General features: G+C 41.4%; 1 protein-coding gene across 3 annotated transcripts in view; it reads left to right on the top strand.

Moving 5' to 3' along the window:
- rnf180a (ring finger protein 180a) overlaps positions 1–16,183 on the top strand; it is a 131,038-nt gene that overhangs the window by 18,646 nt on the left and 96,209 nt on the right. For all 3 annotated transcript variants that reach the window (XM_078218232.1, XM_078218251.1, XM_078218242.1), the window contains exons 3-4: positions 1,245–1,340; positions 9,737–10,795. In XM_078218232.1, the coding sequence (XP_078074358.1) occupies positions 1,245–1,340; positions 9,737–10,795 (1,155 nt within the window). The remainder of the gene's footprint in view (positions 1–1,244; positions 1,341–9,736; positions 10,796–16,183) is intronic.

Below are 16,183 nucleotides of genomic sequence, written 5' to 3'. Positions count from 1 at the left end.
ATCCCTCTAACCTACGCATCCCAGGACTCTAAGGAGCAATTTTTTTAACCTGGCCAATTAACCTAACCCGCACATCTTTGGACTGTGGGAGGAAACCGGAGCACCCAGAGGAAACCCACGCAGACACGAGGAGAATGTGCAAACTCCACACAGTGACCCGAGCCGGGAATCGAACCCAGGACCCTGGAGCTGTGAAGCAGCAGTGCTAACCACTATGCTACCGTGCCGCCCACTGGGTCTGCTGTCTGGGCTTGATAAGTGGTGCTCTGAAATATCCTCCTGCAAGGCTGTTGGTCACTATAGTTGCCTGCTGTCCATAACATAGCCCTCTATAGAAGTGTGGACTTTGAGAATGGAAGGGGACAATTTTAGTCTCAGAGGAGGAAAGCTCACAGTGGGAGGAGCAGGAGGGTAAGAGAAAGGGAGGAATTAGAGGCATAGAGAGATGATGCTGTCACAGATCACAGGTGCCTCAACTATTTAACAAGGTTGCTTTCTCCTGCCACCTTCTGCGAAGAAGACCTCCCTCCTCTCCCACAGAAGTGCTCAGCCTCTGGCTCCTCTGTGACACCTTGCTTCCCTGTGGCTCAGAGGCAGACTTTGGCGCAAAAACTTTTTCATTCAGGACAATCAGTAGCCTCAGTGATGGCTGCCTTGGATGTCTAAAACCCACTCCCATTTGTGTGCCCCGAGACAGAAAACCTATCTCCATGTCAGTTAATGGTTTGTCCCAACGAAAATTCAAACTTCGTTCAGTTTCCCTTTGGAGGTGGGTTTACATAAGAACATAAGAAATAGAAGCAGGAGTAGGCCATCTAGCCCCTCAAGCCTGCTCCGCCATTCAATAAGATCATGGCTGATCTGATAGTGGGTTCAGTTCCACTTACCCGCCCGCTCCCCATAACCCTTAATTCCCTTATTGGCTAAAAACCTATCTATCTGTGACTTAAACACATTTAATGAGGTAGCCTCTACCGCTTCATTGGGCAGAGAATTCCAAAGATTCACTACTCTCTGGGAGAAGAATTTCCTCCTCAACTCTGACACAAAAATAGATCTGTCACAAAAATAGTTTCTGACACAAAAATAGATCTGTCCTCCTGCTTCCTGCTTGGTGGCAAAATCTAGCCCTGCGTGTTTCACTAATTCTTCTAGCTCACGTTTGGTGTTCAGTTCCTTGCCTTTTTATGTAGGGCCTTGGGAAGTTTTATTAACTTTACAAATCTAATTGTCCTTTATTTTAGAATGCTGCAGAGGAATCTACCAGGCAAAACAACTGCATGATTTGGCATTTGAATTTAGAGGCTCTTCCTTCTTGGATTACAAAAGAAATAGAGAAGGTAAAGACTGCTGATAAAATGGGGAATGCTGGATGTGCATAATTGGTTACCTTTCGAATGAGCAGTTACTGTTTTGGGTGTTACCCATCATCAAAACCAGGTTTCGAGTTTTTTCCTTTTATAAATGTTCAGATACAGTGTCAAACCATCACAGGAAGTAACATGGCAGTGTTAAGCTAGTAACACTGAAAAATGTTTCTGAATTACATGCTTTTTCCTCCATTCTATGGCATAAACATTGTTTCAAACCAGTGTTTTATAAACTATGATGTTGCAATATTAAATACTGGGTTCATGTTGTCTTATAGTCTTGACTGACATTTTTTATTGAAACGAATGAGCTAAGTAATGTGGCTGCAAAGCATCCTAAAAACAAGTTATGCTATACTTGCATCACTTCAAAGGAAAGTATAACATTCTCCACAATGCTTCATTTAACACCATGTAACGTATAGTTTCAGCGGCTGGCCAGGGTTTAGAAAATGTTCAGAGTCTATAGAACTTCCAGTGTTAATTAATACTTCAAGGGAGACTAACCTGGTGCTTTTTGTTTCGCAAAAATATACTTTATTCTTATAAAATCTAAAGACAGATTACAAAATATTTCACACTGTTATAACAGTAAAGTGCAAGATATTCACATTTTCTCCAGTCATCACGATGCACTCTGAGGTGCTTCAATTCAGTAATGAGAACATTACATATATTTCAATATTTTCAGTACAGAGTGTAACATTCTTTACAAGCTATATGTATCGGTCATGTTGCACTCTGAGGTGCTTCAATATATTTGCATACAGTTATATTAAGCACACAGTCAGAGGGGTTTTACCTGGTTACTAGCCCCTCGATCTACATTGGCTGAAAGGGCTTCCACAGTGGCCTTACCCCATTGTGCCTTGGCGGCGGCTGCCCCAAGCTTGAATACATCACTCAGCGTGTGGTCCAGGACCTTGGAATGTGCCAGTCTGCAACACCCTTGGTTGAGGACAGTTCTTTGCAATGGAAGTTCAACAAGTTTCAGGCAGACCAAAGAGCGTCTTTGACAGAGTTGATGACCATCTAGCAGCAGTTGATGTTTGTCTCGGTGAGCATAGTCCTGCATCACAGAGCTGCTCAGGATGAACCTTGACAAAAAACCACCTTGCCTCTCTCCAGACCCCCACTCCACAGCTGCTTCGAGGGCAGCATGCATGAAGGCCTCTTCACCAGAACTTTCAAACAAGCACCAAGACCTAGCTTGGCTGGCAGTGGGAAGAGCACTCCCCGTTAGATCCTTTACGACAAACCTGGAGCTGTGTTTTTTAAAATTTTTACTCCATTGTTGAAGTTACACAGTCAATGCTCAGAGTGGACCAGGCAGACTCAAATCCATCTCCCTGCTCCATAAACCAAATTCAGATTTAGAATTGAATCGAATTCATGGTCCCCACAAGAGAGACAAACAAGATCCTCAATATCAGGAATTTAAAGCTCTATACAGAGATTTTGCTAATATTTTACGAGAGGGAATGAGACCACACATTCACAGATGGGATAACTACAGGAGACCTCACTTTACAATTACTGAACTCAGCTATAGGTCTTTTATAAGTCTAATTTTTTAATGATGGCTTCACTTTTCTATCCTACAGCTAAATTATATCAAGCCTCATCCATAATCTTTACTCTTGGTATACATTAATTTACATCAGCTCAGCCTTTCAAGCAATAGGTCTCATGACAGTAGCAGCACTTGTCTGTACAGAAAAGGTAAAGATTTAGTTGTCAAACAGATATAATGCAATACTAGATGTACTGGGCTACCATATATGACAATAGTTGGTGCAGCCTTCCAAACTGAAGCACAGCAACAGATCATTGATAACCCATGGAATTTGAGTGTTCGATTTTAAATACCAAGAGCACAGCTTTACTTTATGACCAGAGAGCTCTTTCCTGGGTCAATAATCCCGATCACAGCCAGATAGTACAATAAAGTACTGCTACTGACAATGGATAATGCAGCCCCTTGTAGTATAGTTGTACTCCTTGCATGTCCTATTTTACTTTGGTGAGGAAAACATACTATCCTGGGGAAGAATTTCTTCCTATGATGCTTGAGAGTACGTCGGCTTGTCAATCACCTAAACCTTCAGTGAAAGTCTGCAGACTGCAATGATACCTCTTCCCCTCTAGACAGAATATTATGAATGTGTGGCTTAACTTGGGAGGGGGAAGGCAAAAATAATTGGGGAAGTTCTATTTCAAAAGGGTTAGTAAGTCAATGAAAACTAAAGGGACAATGTACAGTACTGGACTAGCATTAAGAAATAGTAAATTCAAATTTGAACACTGCAATTTGTTGAACTGAATTCAGTCAATCTGATCAACTGGCTTGCTATCATACTTGGCAGTGTAGCCTATATATGACCCATCTACTTGGTTGAGGTAGTCCTTAAGGGCAATTAGCATTGACATGTTGCACTATTGCACTACCTTTCAGGGGAATTATTTGAGTGAAGATGAACCATTGCATATTAGCACGATTGTACAGTGCACAGGGATAGAACTAAATACAGCCAATGTTTTCCGATGCTGGTTTTGGGGTCTGCATCAATGGGGATGAAGTGGAAATGGTCGAGAGCTTCAAGTTTTTAGGTGTCCAGATCACTAACAACCTGTCCTGGTCCCTCCATGCGGAAGCTATAGTTAATAAAGTCCATCAACACCTCTACTTCCTCGGGAGATTAAGGAAATTTGGCATGTCCACCATGACTCTCACCAACTTCTACAGATGCACCGTAGAAAGCATTCTTTCTGGATGTATCACAGCTTGTTATGGCTCCTGCTCCGTCCAAGACAGCAATAAACTACAAAGGGTCGTGAACGAAGCCCGGTCTATCACACAAACCAGCCTTCCATCATTGACACTGTCTATACTTCGTGCTGCCTCGGAAAAGCAGCCAGCATGATCAAGGACCTCATGCACCCCAGACATACTCCCTTCCACCTTCTTCCATCGGGAAAAAGATACAAAAGTCTGAGGACACGTACCAACCGACAAAAGAACAGTTTCTACCCTGCTGCCATCAGACTTTTGAATCGACCTGCCTCGCACTAAGTTGATCTTTCTCTACACCCCAGCAAAGACTGTAACACTACATTCTGCACACCCTCCTTTCCTTATCTATGTATGGTAAGCTTTGTCTGTATAGCATGGGAAACAGTACCTTTCACTGGTATATCAATATATTTGATAAATTATATCAAATCAAACCAAAAAGGAAAGGGGTGAAGATTTTGCCCAACAACATTGGTTCACTTGAGGAATAACCAATGAACAAATTAATTTGCCAAGCTCCTCGGCTCAGGTAATAGTAGGGAAATATAGGCAGTGGGAAGAAAATCTGGTGCAAAATTAGGATGACAACGAATATGTAAAATGCATCAGTAGTAAAGACTTTGCATGTTTAGTGCCTTTTCAATGTCTAAATATAAAAAAGTTTGTAACTTGTAACAATGAAAATGGACTGGGAAAAGGCATTGAAGCATCAGCAGGATACAACTAAATTGATTAAATTGCATATTTTATAAAGTAAATAGTAAGTACCAATTTTACTATTCTTAGATCTGTCTTTTGTTGCTGTGTTTACTTTGATAATAGGAGAGCGATTCTTAGCCTTTAATTCAGTTTTGTCTTTTAACAATATAGGCTTTTTTCATTAACTTTCCACTGAGTACTAATTTCAGTAGCAGTTTAGAATTATTTTGCTTAACTAAAGTTTTGCTGTGTAAGATTCAGGAAACCATTAAGGACTTGAAATTATTAGTTGTACAATTCTGCTTTGAGCAGTTTTTTTTATTTCCACTTAAATTAACATTTAATTTTGTGATTAGTACATAAACATAAAGGAATTTACATTTGAATCATATGCTGTTATTGTTAAGATTTTTTTTTGTTCATCTGCCACCTTTCACTAGACCTGCAGGAATTTAAAACTATGATAGTTGTTTTGCCCTCTATTTTACTTCATTCCTTGAAAAGGAATGCCTTTCATCGCACGTTGCCAACTCTTTTGCATTCCGGGTGAGACTAGGTGGTCAACATAGAGAAAATGTGAGTCTTAACCTCTGTTTTGTCTTTAATTGCAGTGATTAGTTTACAACACATTAATGAAATTTCATTGTCAAATCTTATTTCAATAATTAGATCACAAGGATAGCTGTACTAAATGTATTAGCTATATATATTGTGTTACACAAAATAGACCTTGGGTGGGATTTTCCACGCAACCTGCTACGTGTGTTACTGTGGCGGAGGCGGCCCGCCATTGGCCAACAGCGTGATCTCCTGGTCCTGCCATTGTCAACAGGCATTCCCTTTGAATGCACCCCTTGTCGCTGGGAAACCCTCAGTGGGAGTGCGCTGTCGGCAGGACCAGGCGATACCTCCAGCATGAACAACCAGAAAATTCCGGCCCCACTGACTCTTCATGATCAAAGGGTCGCAATTCCTTTCTACATGTCTACCCCACATTTGGTGAAAGATTTGAATCAACATGCGTTGTAAAGTCAAGGCATATGATTTTCTGCATTAATTTGATAACTAATAAAGTTAAACATTGTTAATTTTGGGTGGGAGGTGAACTGTTGCATGATTGTCATAAGGAAAGAGGTTCAATTTGGGATAGAATCCAGATCACTGCAGTTTCTGACTTTTTGAACTCCCCAACAAATCTTCACAGTTTGGGGGCTAGTGGACATTTTATGCTTACCCCAACCCCAGCTAATCTGTTTGTGTATTATGGGATGTTATCAAGTTTCTGTAGAAATTCTGGAAGTAGGTATGGACTCTGAGAGTCTTGAAAAAGCCCCCCTCCCATCAAAGAAAACTGAATTCAAAAGTGTGGAGGAACTAAATTAGCAATCAATCTGCCCCCCCTCCCTGCCCCCTAAGGAGAGAAAATGTGAGATATGGGGAGCTACCACCACTGACAGGACAAATCTAAAGCCCTTATGCCCATCCCTTTGTCCAGTTGGGTTATTCATCATTTCCCATTCCCCACACATGATAATGGAGCGGTGGGCTCATCAAAGCAACTGATTACCTTTCATTTCAACCATGCTACCATGACTGATCTAGAGTTTCAATTGCACTTCCCTGCCCAATCACCATATCCTGTTCTCTTAAGAGGCCAAAAATCTGACTATCCCAGCTTTACATGCTCTTGGGTAGCAGCTGCAATACTGTTCACTATGTAGGAGGTACGGTTCAGTAGTAGGTATCTCCCTTGTATGGTCCCCACATATTATCATTGACGTCCTGTAGCTTAAGGACATTTCTAAATGTAAAATGGGCCCTTCCACCCATTTAAGGGCTGCTTTTCACCTGGTGATGAATTTTGCTTTTGGCAGCAGAGGTTTCCATCTTGCTGGGAACGCACAGGCATAAATAATCAACCAGATTGGAACTAATGCAAATTTGGTGCAGAGGTCACTCCCGGGGAGGTCACTCCCGGACTGTTCCAAAGAGGAGACAAAAATACAACTCAAAAGTTTTGTTTCTGTGGTTATCTAAAGTGGATATGTATTTGCTCTTGAAGAGGCTTCTGTGTTGTAAAAGGAAGCTTTCTTATCGAGAAACGTGATTGTATTTATTTCATAGAATCACAGAATGGTGGCAGTGTGGAAGGAGGCCATTCGACCCATTATGTCTGCACTGGTTCTCTGAACAAGCAGTTCACTTAATGCCATTCTTCCACCTTATCCCCATAAGCCTGCAGATTCTTCCATTTTGAATGCTTTAATTCAACCTTTTTACAAATTCATTTATGGGATGTGGGTCTCACTGGCTAGGCCAGCATTTATTGCCCATCCCTAGTTGACTTCTTGAACGCTGCAGTCCTTGAGGTGTAGATATACCCACAGTGCTGTTAGGGAGGGAGTTCCAGGATTTTGACTGGTGACAGTGAAGGAACAGCGAAGTATTTTGTGCCTCCACCATAGGTAGTGCATTCCAAACCTTTAACCACTTGCTGCTTAAAAAACTTTTCCTTGGATTGCTTTTGCTTCTTTTGCCAATTATTTTAAATCTGTGTCCTCTTGTTATTGATCCTTTCCCAAGTGGTTTCTCCCTTTCTACTGTGTAGATGTTTTGAATGCTGTGTTCAGATATTTTTCCATTAGTCTTGTAATCATTCTCATAATCAAAGCACGGCGACAGAGCCCCTTTAATGACAATTGAGGGATTTAATTTGCCTTTTTAAAGATAATTTACAGACTGGAGATTTTTGAATTTAGTTACATCAACAATACTGGGAACCTATTCTCTTCCCATTAGTGTTAGGACTTAGAATGTTCAATAGATTATCTAATTCCATGAAATTGACTTTATTGTGTAAGTCTTTACAAGATCTAGAATGTGGCTGAGAATACAAACCTATATAATGCAACCTCTATTTCAGTTGGGGACAGATGCAAATTAGAATACTTTATCACAAGAACATTGCATAAGAAGTCAGAGCAGGGGTCAACCATATGGCCCATTTGAGCCTGTTCCACCATTCAGGATAATCATGACTGATCATGAACGTCAACTCCACTTCCCTGTCTGCTCCCCATATCCCTTGATTCCCTGAAATGTACTCAATGACAAAGCATCCACGACCCTCTGGGCAGAGAACTCCAAAGATTCACATCCCTTTGATTGAAGTAATTCCCCTCATCTCAGTCCTAAATGACAGCTGACTTATCCTGAGACCATTTTACTTTTCCTGACTAGCTGAAACAATCTCTTCAGCGTATACGCCATCAATCCCCTTCAGAATCTTGCGCGTTCCAAGAAAGATTGCCTCTCATTCTTCTAAACTCATGAGAAAATAGAGGCAGTTTGCTGAGCCTCTCATCGAAAGGCAACCTCCTTATCCCAGGGACTAATTTAGTGAACATTTACTGTACCAAAATATGTATTGTGACAAATAGCCACCCACTGTGATCAGGATGTAATTGGTGCCATTTTTAAACAAATAACCCTATATCTGTTTGTTCTATAACTCTTCCCAACGTCATACCATTAACTGAGTACGTCTTGCCCTGGTTTGGTCTACCAAAATGCATCACTTCGCATTTTTCTAAATTAAACTCCATCTGCCATTCATCAGCCCACTGGCCCAATTGATCAAGATTCCATTGCAATCCTGGATAACCTTCTTCACTGTCCACTATGCCACCAATCTTGGTGTCACCTTTAAGCTTACTAACCATGCCTTCTAAATTCTCAATCAAATCATTAATATAAATGACAAATAACAGTGGACCCAGCACCGATCCCTGAGGCACACCGCTGGTTACAGGCTTCCAGTTTGAAAAACAACCCTATACAACCACCCTCTGTCTTCTGTTGTTAAGCCAATTTTGTATCCAATTGGCTACCTCACCCTGGATCCCGTGAGATTTAACGTTATGCAACAACCTATCATACTTGTCAAAGGCCTTGCTAAAGTCCATGGAGATAACGTCAACTGCACTGCCCTCATCTACCTTCTTGGTTACCCCTTCAAAAAACTCAATCAAATTTGTGAGACATGATTTCCCACTCACAAAGCCATGCTGACTGTCCCTAATCTGTCCTTGCCTCTCTAAATGCTTGTAGATCCTGTATCCCAGAATACCTTCTAACAATTTACCCACTGCAGACTTTAGGCTCGCCGGCTTGTAGGCCCCAAGCTTTTCCCTGCAGCCCTTCTTAAACAAAGGCACAACATTTGCCAACCTCCAATCTTCTGGCACCTCTCCCGTGGCTGTCGATGATTCAAATATCTCTGCTAGGGGACCCACAATTTCCTCCGTGGTCTCCCACACGTTTCATCAGGTCCCAGGGATTTATCTACCTTGATGCGCTTTAAGACTTCCAGCACCTCCATTTCCTTAATATGTACACAGCATTTTAATTGATAAGTATTTTTGGGCTGTAAAACACTATAGTTTTTAGTATTTTGTAGTGGGATCTTGTTGAAGGCTTATACTGCATGTACTCTGGCCTCAGTGTCATATATGTGGATTTTTCTTTGTATTTATAAAGCCACTTGCTTCTTTATTGTTAAAGGTAGCATTGTATATTTTTTCATTTGACGTGAAATGGTGTGGAATTTTCAGGCACCGCCGAATAATACTAATATCACTGACAACATATATTTCTAAAGTCTGCTGCTACATTATGTATTGTAAAACAACACAATCTGCTACATCAGGTGTCTAGGCCTTCCTGTTGTGTGGGCTTTTCTGTGCTGTACTAGATTCCACATTACACAGAAAAGAAAAGCTGACCTTGTGAATTGCATGAAAGAGTTTATGTGGCCTATTTCCCGCTTTTTTTTGTTACAATGACCAGATTGTTGTCTATTTCTTTTCCATAGTCATGGTGGACAATTGGGAAGCTGAACTGCCTGCACTGTGGGGCCCGTCTGGGGGATTTTAACTTTGTCAGCAATGCTAAATGCCCTTGTGGGCAAGCAGTGACTGTACATATTTGTAAGAGTCGCACTGACTATGAAACGCCACGTTTAATCAGAATCATTGAGTCTGCAAAGGTGAAGTCTCCGCAGAAAGTGCAGTACTTGTGTAAGTTAGAAACTGTGGAGAACATGGAGCATGGGACAGAAAACATCATGTCCCACCACAGGCATAAAGAATTTTTACACCATTCAAGGAAGCTGGATTGTGAAAGAATAACTGAAGCACTTTGCCTGGAGGCAAGATCACGCAGTCGAGGAATGGTAGAAGTTGACAGCAATGAACTTAACTTCAAAGCAGCTTGTCAGCAGCCATGCTCTTCTGCTTCACAGCCTCTGAGAGCCAGATGTGCACTGATAGGTTTTCATAAAAAGTCTCACAGCCTGGATTTTAGCAGCACAAACTCAAAGGATGCATCTGTTAGTTTTTCTGGCATACATGGATTGTGCCCACGATCTTCATCTTGTGGAATTATAATGCATCATATTGGTGAGATCGCTGGTCCTAGACCATTTCCATTGGTAGAAGATGCTGACCTGCAGCTACCTGTATCTGAGGAATCCAGCAGTTCTGCCTTTCCGCGTCCCTACATGCGAGAGTCTGATTTCGTGTCATGTTCTCAATCATTCAATAATAGTCTTGTAGAAGGACTGCAAGAGGATTTAGATCCTGGGCCATCTGTGCGAAGACATTGCAGGAACAAAATTGCCAATGTTTCTGCCACTGTTCGAGGCTGGTCACCTGACTCGAGTACTGAAGCAAGTGACACAGAGGAGTGGGAGGAGGGACGTGATGCAGGCACGAGCAATCCTTGTAACGATTCAGCCCCATGCGTTCCCTTATTTTCCACTCTAAGTGAACGAACGCTGAGTAAAAGGCAGAGAAACAAACTTAAAAGTTTGAAAAGAAAACAACGGAGACGAGAGCGATGGCATCAGAGCAAGTTGAAGGAGCAGAAACAGGTGAGTGCTTGAAAGCCTAAACTGCCCTACAGTCATCCAGGTAATGCTAATACCAGGCATGATGTGAGGAAAAATCATTTATTACTGAGTGAAAATAAAACGAATCAAATATTTGAAGGACATGACCTGCAACATAATTTCCATTTAAATTGAATGGAATAGAAAATATTCCTGTAAGGCAAAAGCTATATTTTGATGGTTATAATTTAAATTCACATTTAAAAAGCAGTAATTGAACAACATTTTATGTGTAAATTTAGTATTCTTTGCAATTTTTGAAATGAATACAGTTTATTTTTTATCGAGCGTAACATTATAAAATGCTCTGTAATTTTTAGTGCTTAATATTAAGAACATATAATGGAGGTTGTGAGATATTTACAGCTGGAGGTTCCAGTTGGATGCAGCTAAAACTCTGGTGGTATTCTGGCAGTGCAGGAAAGAATGTGGAATCTGACTGCGAGTGTGTCTATGGCCATTGCTGGAAAATTCCAGGAATTTTGAGTAGCTTGCCTCATATAGACCTAGTGGATGTTGGTTCTCCTAAAGGAAGATATAGGTCCAAAGAAAACAGGAAAACTGAAACTTGAACCAATTACTATAGAAGTCTGTAGTGAAGGCAAACATATTTCATCATGCAGTGGATTAAAGACTGGGCACTACGTAGCTCAGTTGGCTGGACAGTTGGTTTGTGAAGCAGAGTGATGCCAACAATGTGGCTTCAATTCCTGTACCAGCTGGGGTTATTCCTGAAGGCCTGCCTTCTCAGCCTTGCTCTTTGCCAGAGGTGTGATAATCCTCAGGTGAACTCACCACCAGTCAGCTCTCTCCCTCATAGGGGAGAGCAGCCTATGCTCATCTGGGACAATAGCGACTTTATCTTTTACTGGAGATATAGTTAGCTGATGGTGGATGTTGAGTTCAGGGGTAGGAGCTAATTTGTCCTGGATGGTGTTGAACTTTTTATATTAATGCAGCTGTACCAATCAGGCGAACTCTCTTGATTGAAATCCTGTATGGAGGCGTCACTGAAACACGTAACAGAACGTACCTCTGATCTATTCTTGTAGCCAGGATACTAATATGACTAGTCCATGGATGTTGATGGTGGGGTTGGGTGGCTGATGCTATTGGAGGTCAGGGGAATATGTTTGGATTTTCTGTAACTGGGGAAGGTTGTGTCAAATCATGGTACAAATACATGGCAAAAAGATTTTGATCTAGACTCTGCTGATATGTTAGGATGACTTATGATTGTAATTATAAAATAAAGTAGTTAGCAATTAATACCACAGTTGAAACGGTTATTAAAAATTCTACTTTAGGCTACATTGTCTTTTTCCCTCATTTCTTCTATTGGCCTTTATCTTTGAAACTTTTCGTACCATCTGCCAAAGCAGAATTCAGTTTTTGAATCAAGACTGAGACTAAAATTAGTGCTCTTATTGGATAATGTTATGTTTTTTCTGTCTGTTTCTTTATCCTGTTGTAAGAAGTGTTTGTTTAATCTGATTTAATTAGTAGTGATAGATTAAACTTCTCACATCTTAGCTGATTACAAGAAATACGAGGAGTGGGTAAGTGTCTCAACTACCTATGGGAAATTCATCAAAATACACTTTTTGTTAACAGCACTCGGTGAGGTTACTTTCAGTATGAAGTTTTTGGGCCCAATTCTCCCCAAAAAATTAAAAGTGTTGAATTGGCAGGAAAAATTGTGTAATTCACAATTTTTTTTCAATGGGAGCTCACACTCAAATCTCCCACACTCTGTGGAATGCAGAGGTCACAATCATGAGTATCATTAAAAGCTCGACCCTGACCTGTCAGCCTCTCGTTTATTGGCCAGGTCAGTCGCTGGCCAGCTGGGGACCCTCACAATACTGCCACCCCCCCCAGCCCTCCCACGGCCCGATTGTGGGGCCCACGACCATTCCCGGGCCACCCCTGACCTCTCCCCCTCCCCACCCCTGGGACCCAGAGCGCCCCAATCTCCAGCTCCCACCCTCCACCACCCCGGTAGACAATACTCCCACAGACAGACCGCCCCCCCCCCCCCCACCCCCCCCCCCCCCCCGCCCCACCCCCCCCCCCCCCCCCCCCCCGGGCAGACACCACTTTGCTCCTTGGGCAGTGCCATGGGCACAGGCTGGCACTGCCAGGGTGCCCATGCCTAGGGGGCACCACCCCTATCACCCGACCCCTCGAGGGTGGGGGGGGGCAGTTGCCCCCCCTTCACTCCAGTGGGGTCTCCCGCTAGTTCTCCGAATGTGGGGAGCTACTCTAAATCCCGCCGGAATGAAATACTCCTGGTGGGGTGAGAGATGCTATCGGGCCCGATAATGACATTTAAATTCCATTAAAAACAGATTAAAATCACTTACCTGGCCTTTCCGCTGGTTTCCAGCTTGGTCTTGACTGCACCTGCACTCCGGTGGTGGGAGACACGCACGCGTCGGGAACGTATGCGTGAATCCCGCGAAATGGCCGACTCCCGCATCTCCCAACCCAACACGCCAAAAAACCAACACAGCGCGATGGGAGAATCGGACCCTTTATCTTGATATAATCTAAAATGAGATGGAAAATGTAATATATCAAATTTGGCTCCCATGCTGATAGGAAATACATTGTTTGACCTTTATTGCCATCACATCAGAAACCAAATACCACTAACTAGGCTGCTGGGACTATATGTTTATCACTTCCTCACCATCCTTGTTGGTGTTAATAAACACCTGCCTTTGTTGCTTTGACTTCAGATTTCCCTTAATAATGATCAAAATTTTCAATTCTGACATGATATCATAAAGGAATGCAACATGGATGACAATGGATCAGGATTGGATTGGACCTGTAGGAGCATACTTGATGGCCTTTATCGTTCCAAGTTTTCTCGTCTACCTAAACTTCCAGCAGGATACATAAGATGGGATCCTATGTGCACAGAGTAACTGGTGGCAGTGAATCACAAATGATTCATATGTGGTAAAACTTAAAACCTTATTGATAAACCAGTTATATTTAAAATGAGTGCCCCTTTAAATTTAGGCTCCAATTTAGCAGTTCAGTGTATTTAGTTGCCTCCTTTAAAAGCCAGCCCAGTGACTATTCCAGTTATTGGCTTTGTGTGGAAGGATATTGAGTAGTGTATCGTTTAGAGTTCTTTAAAGATGATTTTCAAATTAGGTTTTTCAAATTAAATAAGCGTTGAAAAGATTGCTGGAAAAAGTAGAGTTTCCACTTCAGGTGCAATGGGTGTTTTGTTGCACCCAGAATTTCAGCCTTTTTTGAGAAGTTTTCTTGAGTTTGTGTTGAAACTGATTTGCATAAGAGTGAAAACAAAATCTGCTGTGTATGAGCAGTGCTTTAAAACAAATTATTGTAAAAATAATTTATTTTTAAGTGTGCTAACTTGATGCAGTTCGCTTAATAAAGCCGATGATGGGACACTCAAAAGTGACACTGAAAACAATCACGTAACTAATCTGATTTTAAATAACTAAAAATGATTTTAAAAAATATATAGAACCATTTTCGAGTTATATTAAAGTACAGTAGTTAATTACTTAGTAAATTTAAATGAACACAAAGGCTTTATAAATGAGCATGTTTTGCACAAACGAACGAGCATTATTTTTAGTGCCTCCATAAATGTTTACAAATGGAAATTCCCAATGTTAATTAATTCATCCTGGAGCTTGGCCAGTTTAGTGGGCAGGAAGGGTATCTAATGTTTTAAAACTAGCACAATAGATTGTGGAGAATCCATTTGTGCCAAACATAATTTGTGCTTTATATTCTGCAATTGTTTTGCATGCATTATGCAGATTTCAGGTGAAATGTGCCGGAAAATAGCACGACTGAGTGGAACTGTTACCCAAAATAACAGTGAAAAAATATAAAAAGCTTAATTCCCCATGTAGAGTCTTCTCATTTCACAACTTTCCTGTCTTAAAGGATCGAGCAATTATCTCACAGAGTTAGTCCAGAGTCACTGAGTTAGGCAGAGAAGTTGGCCAGAGTTTCAGCTCCAGATTGCCGCATAGTAAACTCTGCTGAAAGGCATGCGGATAAGTACAAGATTTTGCGCTGGAGCTGAAAAGTCTGCCAACTTTTCCAGGCTTATACATCAAGAATGTTCAGTTCAAATAATACTTGTGAAACTATATCTTCAGGAGGAAAAGGGGAGGGAGATGAGGATAACAGAGAGTTTTTTAAAAAATAGCTTAAAAGTCAATTAATCCTGATTAATTTTAAGCTGCTTTTACCTGGCCTTGCACAAATACACATAATAAAAAGCTCTCATTGTTGTAGTGACACTTATGAACTATTACATAATGCACGTTAATGGAAGTTTGTTAAGCTGTTTGTGTATTGCTAAAATATGTAAAACCATAAAACCATCCTACAAAAAAGTACATTCTGTAAGTATGTGGTAAGTTTAAGAAAGCCAGGCTTTAATTGCGTGTTGATCCCTGCAGTGCTGTGTACCATTTTTGTACCATGCTCTGAAAAGCTGCAGAAATACTACTTTCTATTAAGGAACAACATGCTGTGAGCCTTCCTACGCGCACCGTTTGATTATATATCATGGAACTTATAATAATCGTAAATATAATGATAGCAACCAAACTAACATGGCATGCTATAAGAAACGATTAAAGGAAGATTAAATGCTTGAAATCTTGTATAAAAACACACATTTAGAATGCAGAGACAGTATGAAAAAGAAGAGAGGTAAGAGGTTTGAATTTTGTTTTCAACCCCTCCTGTTCGTTGCATAATACGTGTCTGTAAAAAAAAAATGCACTTCTGTGTGTAAACAGTATGATCCCACAGAACAAAAGAAATATCAGTAATGTTTTTGTTTCTGTGCTCTGAAACTTGTATACATACTGTAGTCTGTGACTACAATGCAACCACATACCCTAAAGGCTTAGAGCTAATTTGTAGCCCTGCTACATTTGAGCAATTATTGGGAATTTGGCACATGCTCTTTTTGCATTCTCAAGATTATCTGTCCATTATCTGTCGGCACGGTAGCACAGTGGTTAGCACTGCTGCTTCACAGCTCCAGGGTCCCGGGTTCGATTCCCGGCTCGGGTCACTGTCTGTGTGGAGTTTGCACATTCTCCTCGTGTCTGCGTGGGTTTCCTCCGGGTGCTCCGGTTTCCTCCCACTGTCCAAAGATGTGCGGGTTAGGTTAATTGGCCAGGTTAAAAATTGCCCCTTCGAGTTCTGAGATGCGTAGGTTAGCGGGATTAGCGGGTAAATATGCGAGGGTAGGGCCTGGGTGGGATTGTGGTCGGTGCAGACTCGATGGGCCGAATGGCCTCCTTCTGCACTGTAGGGTTTCTATGATCTATGATTATGTTTAATAGACAA

The sequence above is a fragment of the Mustelus asterias genome, chromosome 1, assembly GCF_964213995.1.
Source record: "Mustelus asterias chromosome 1, sMusAst1.hap1.1, whole genome shotgun sequence".
Classification (NCBI taxonomy): domain Eukaryota; kingdom Metazoa; phylum Chordata; class Chondrichthyes; order Carcharhiniformes; family Triakidae; genus Mustelus; species Mustelus asterias.
This window is presented reverse-complemented; position numbering and strand designations above follow the sequence as displayed.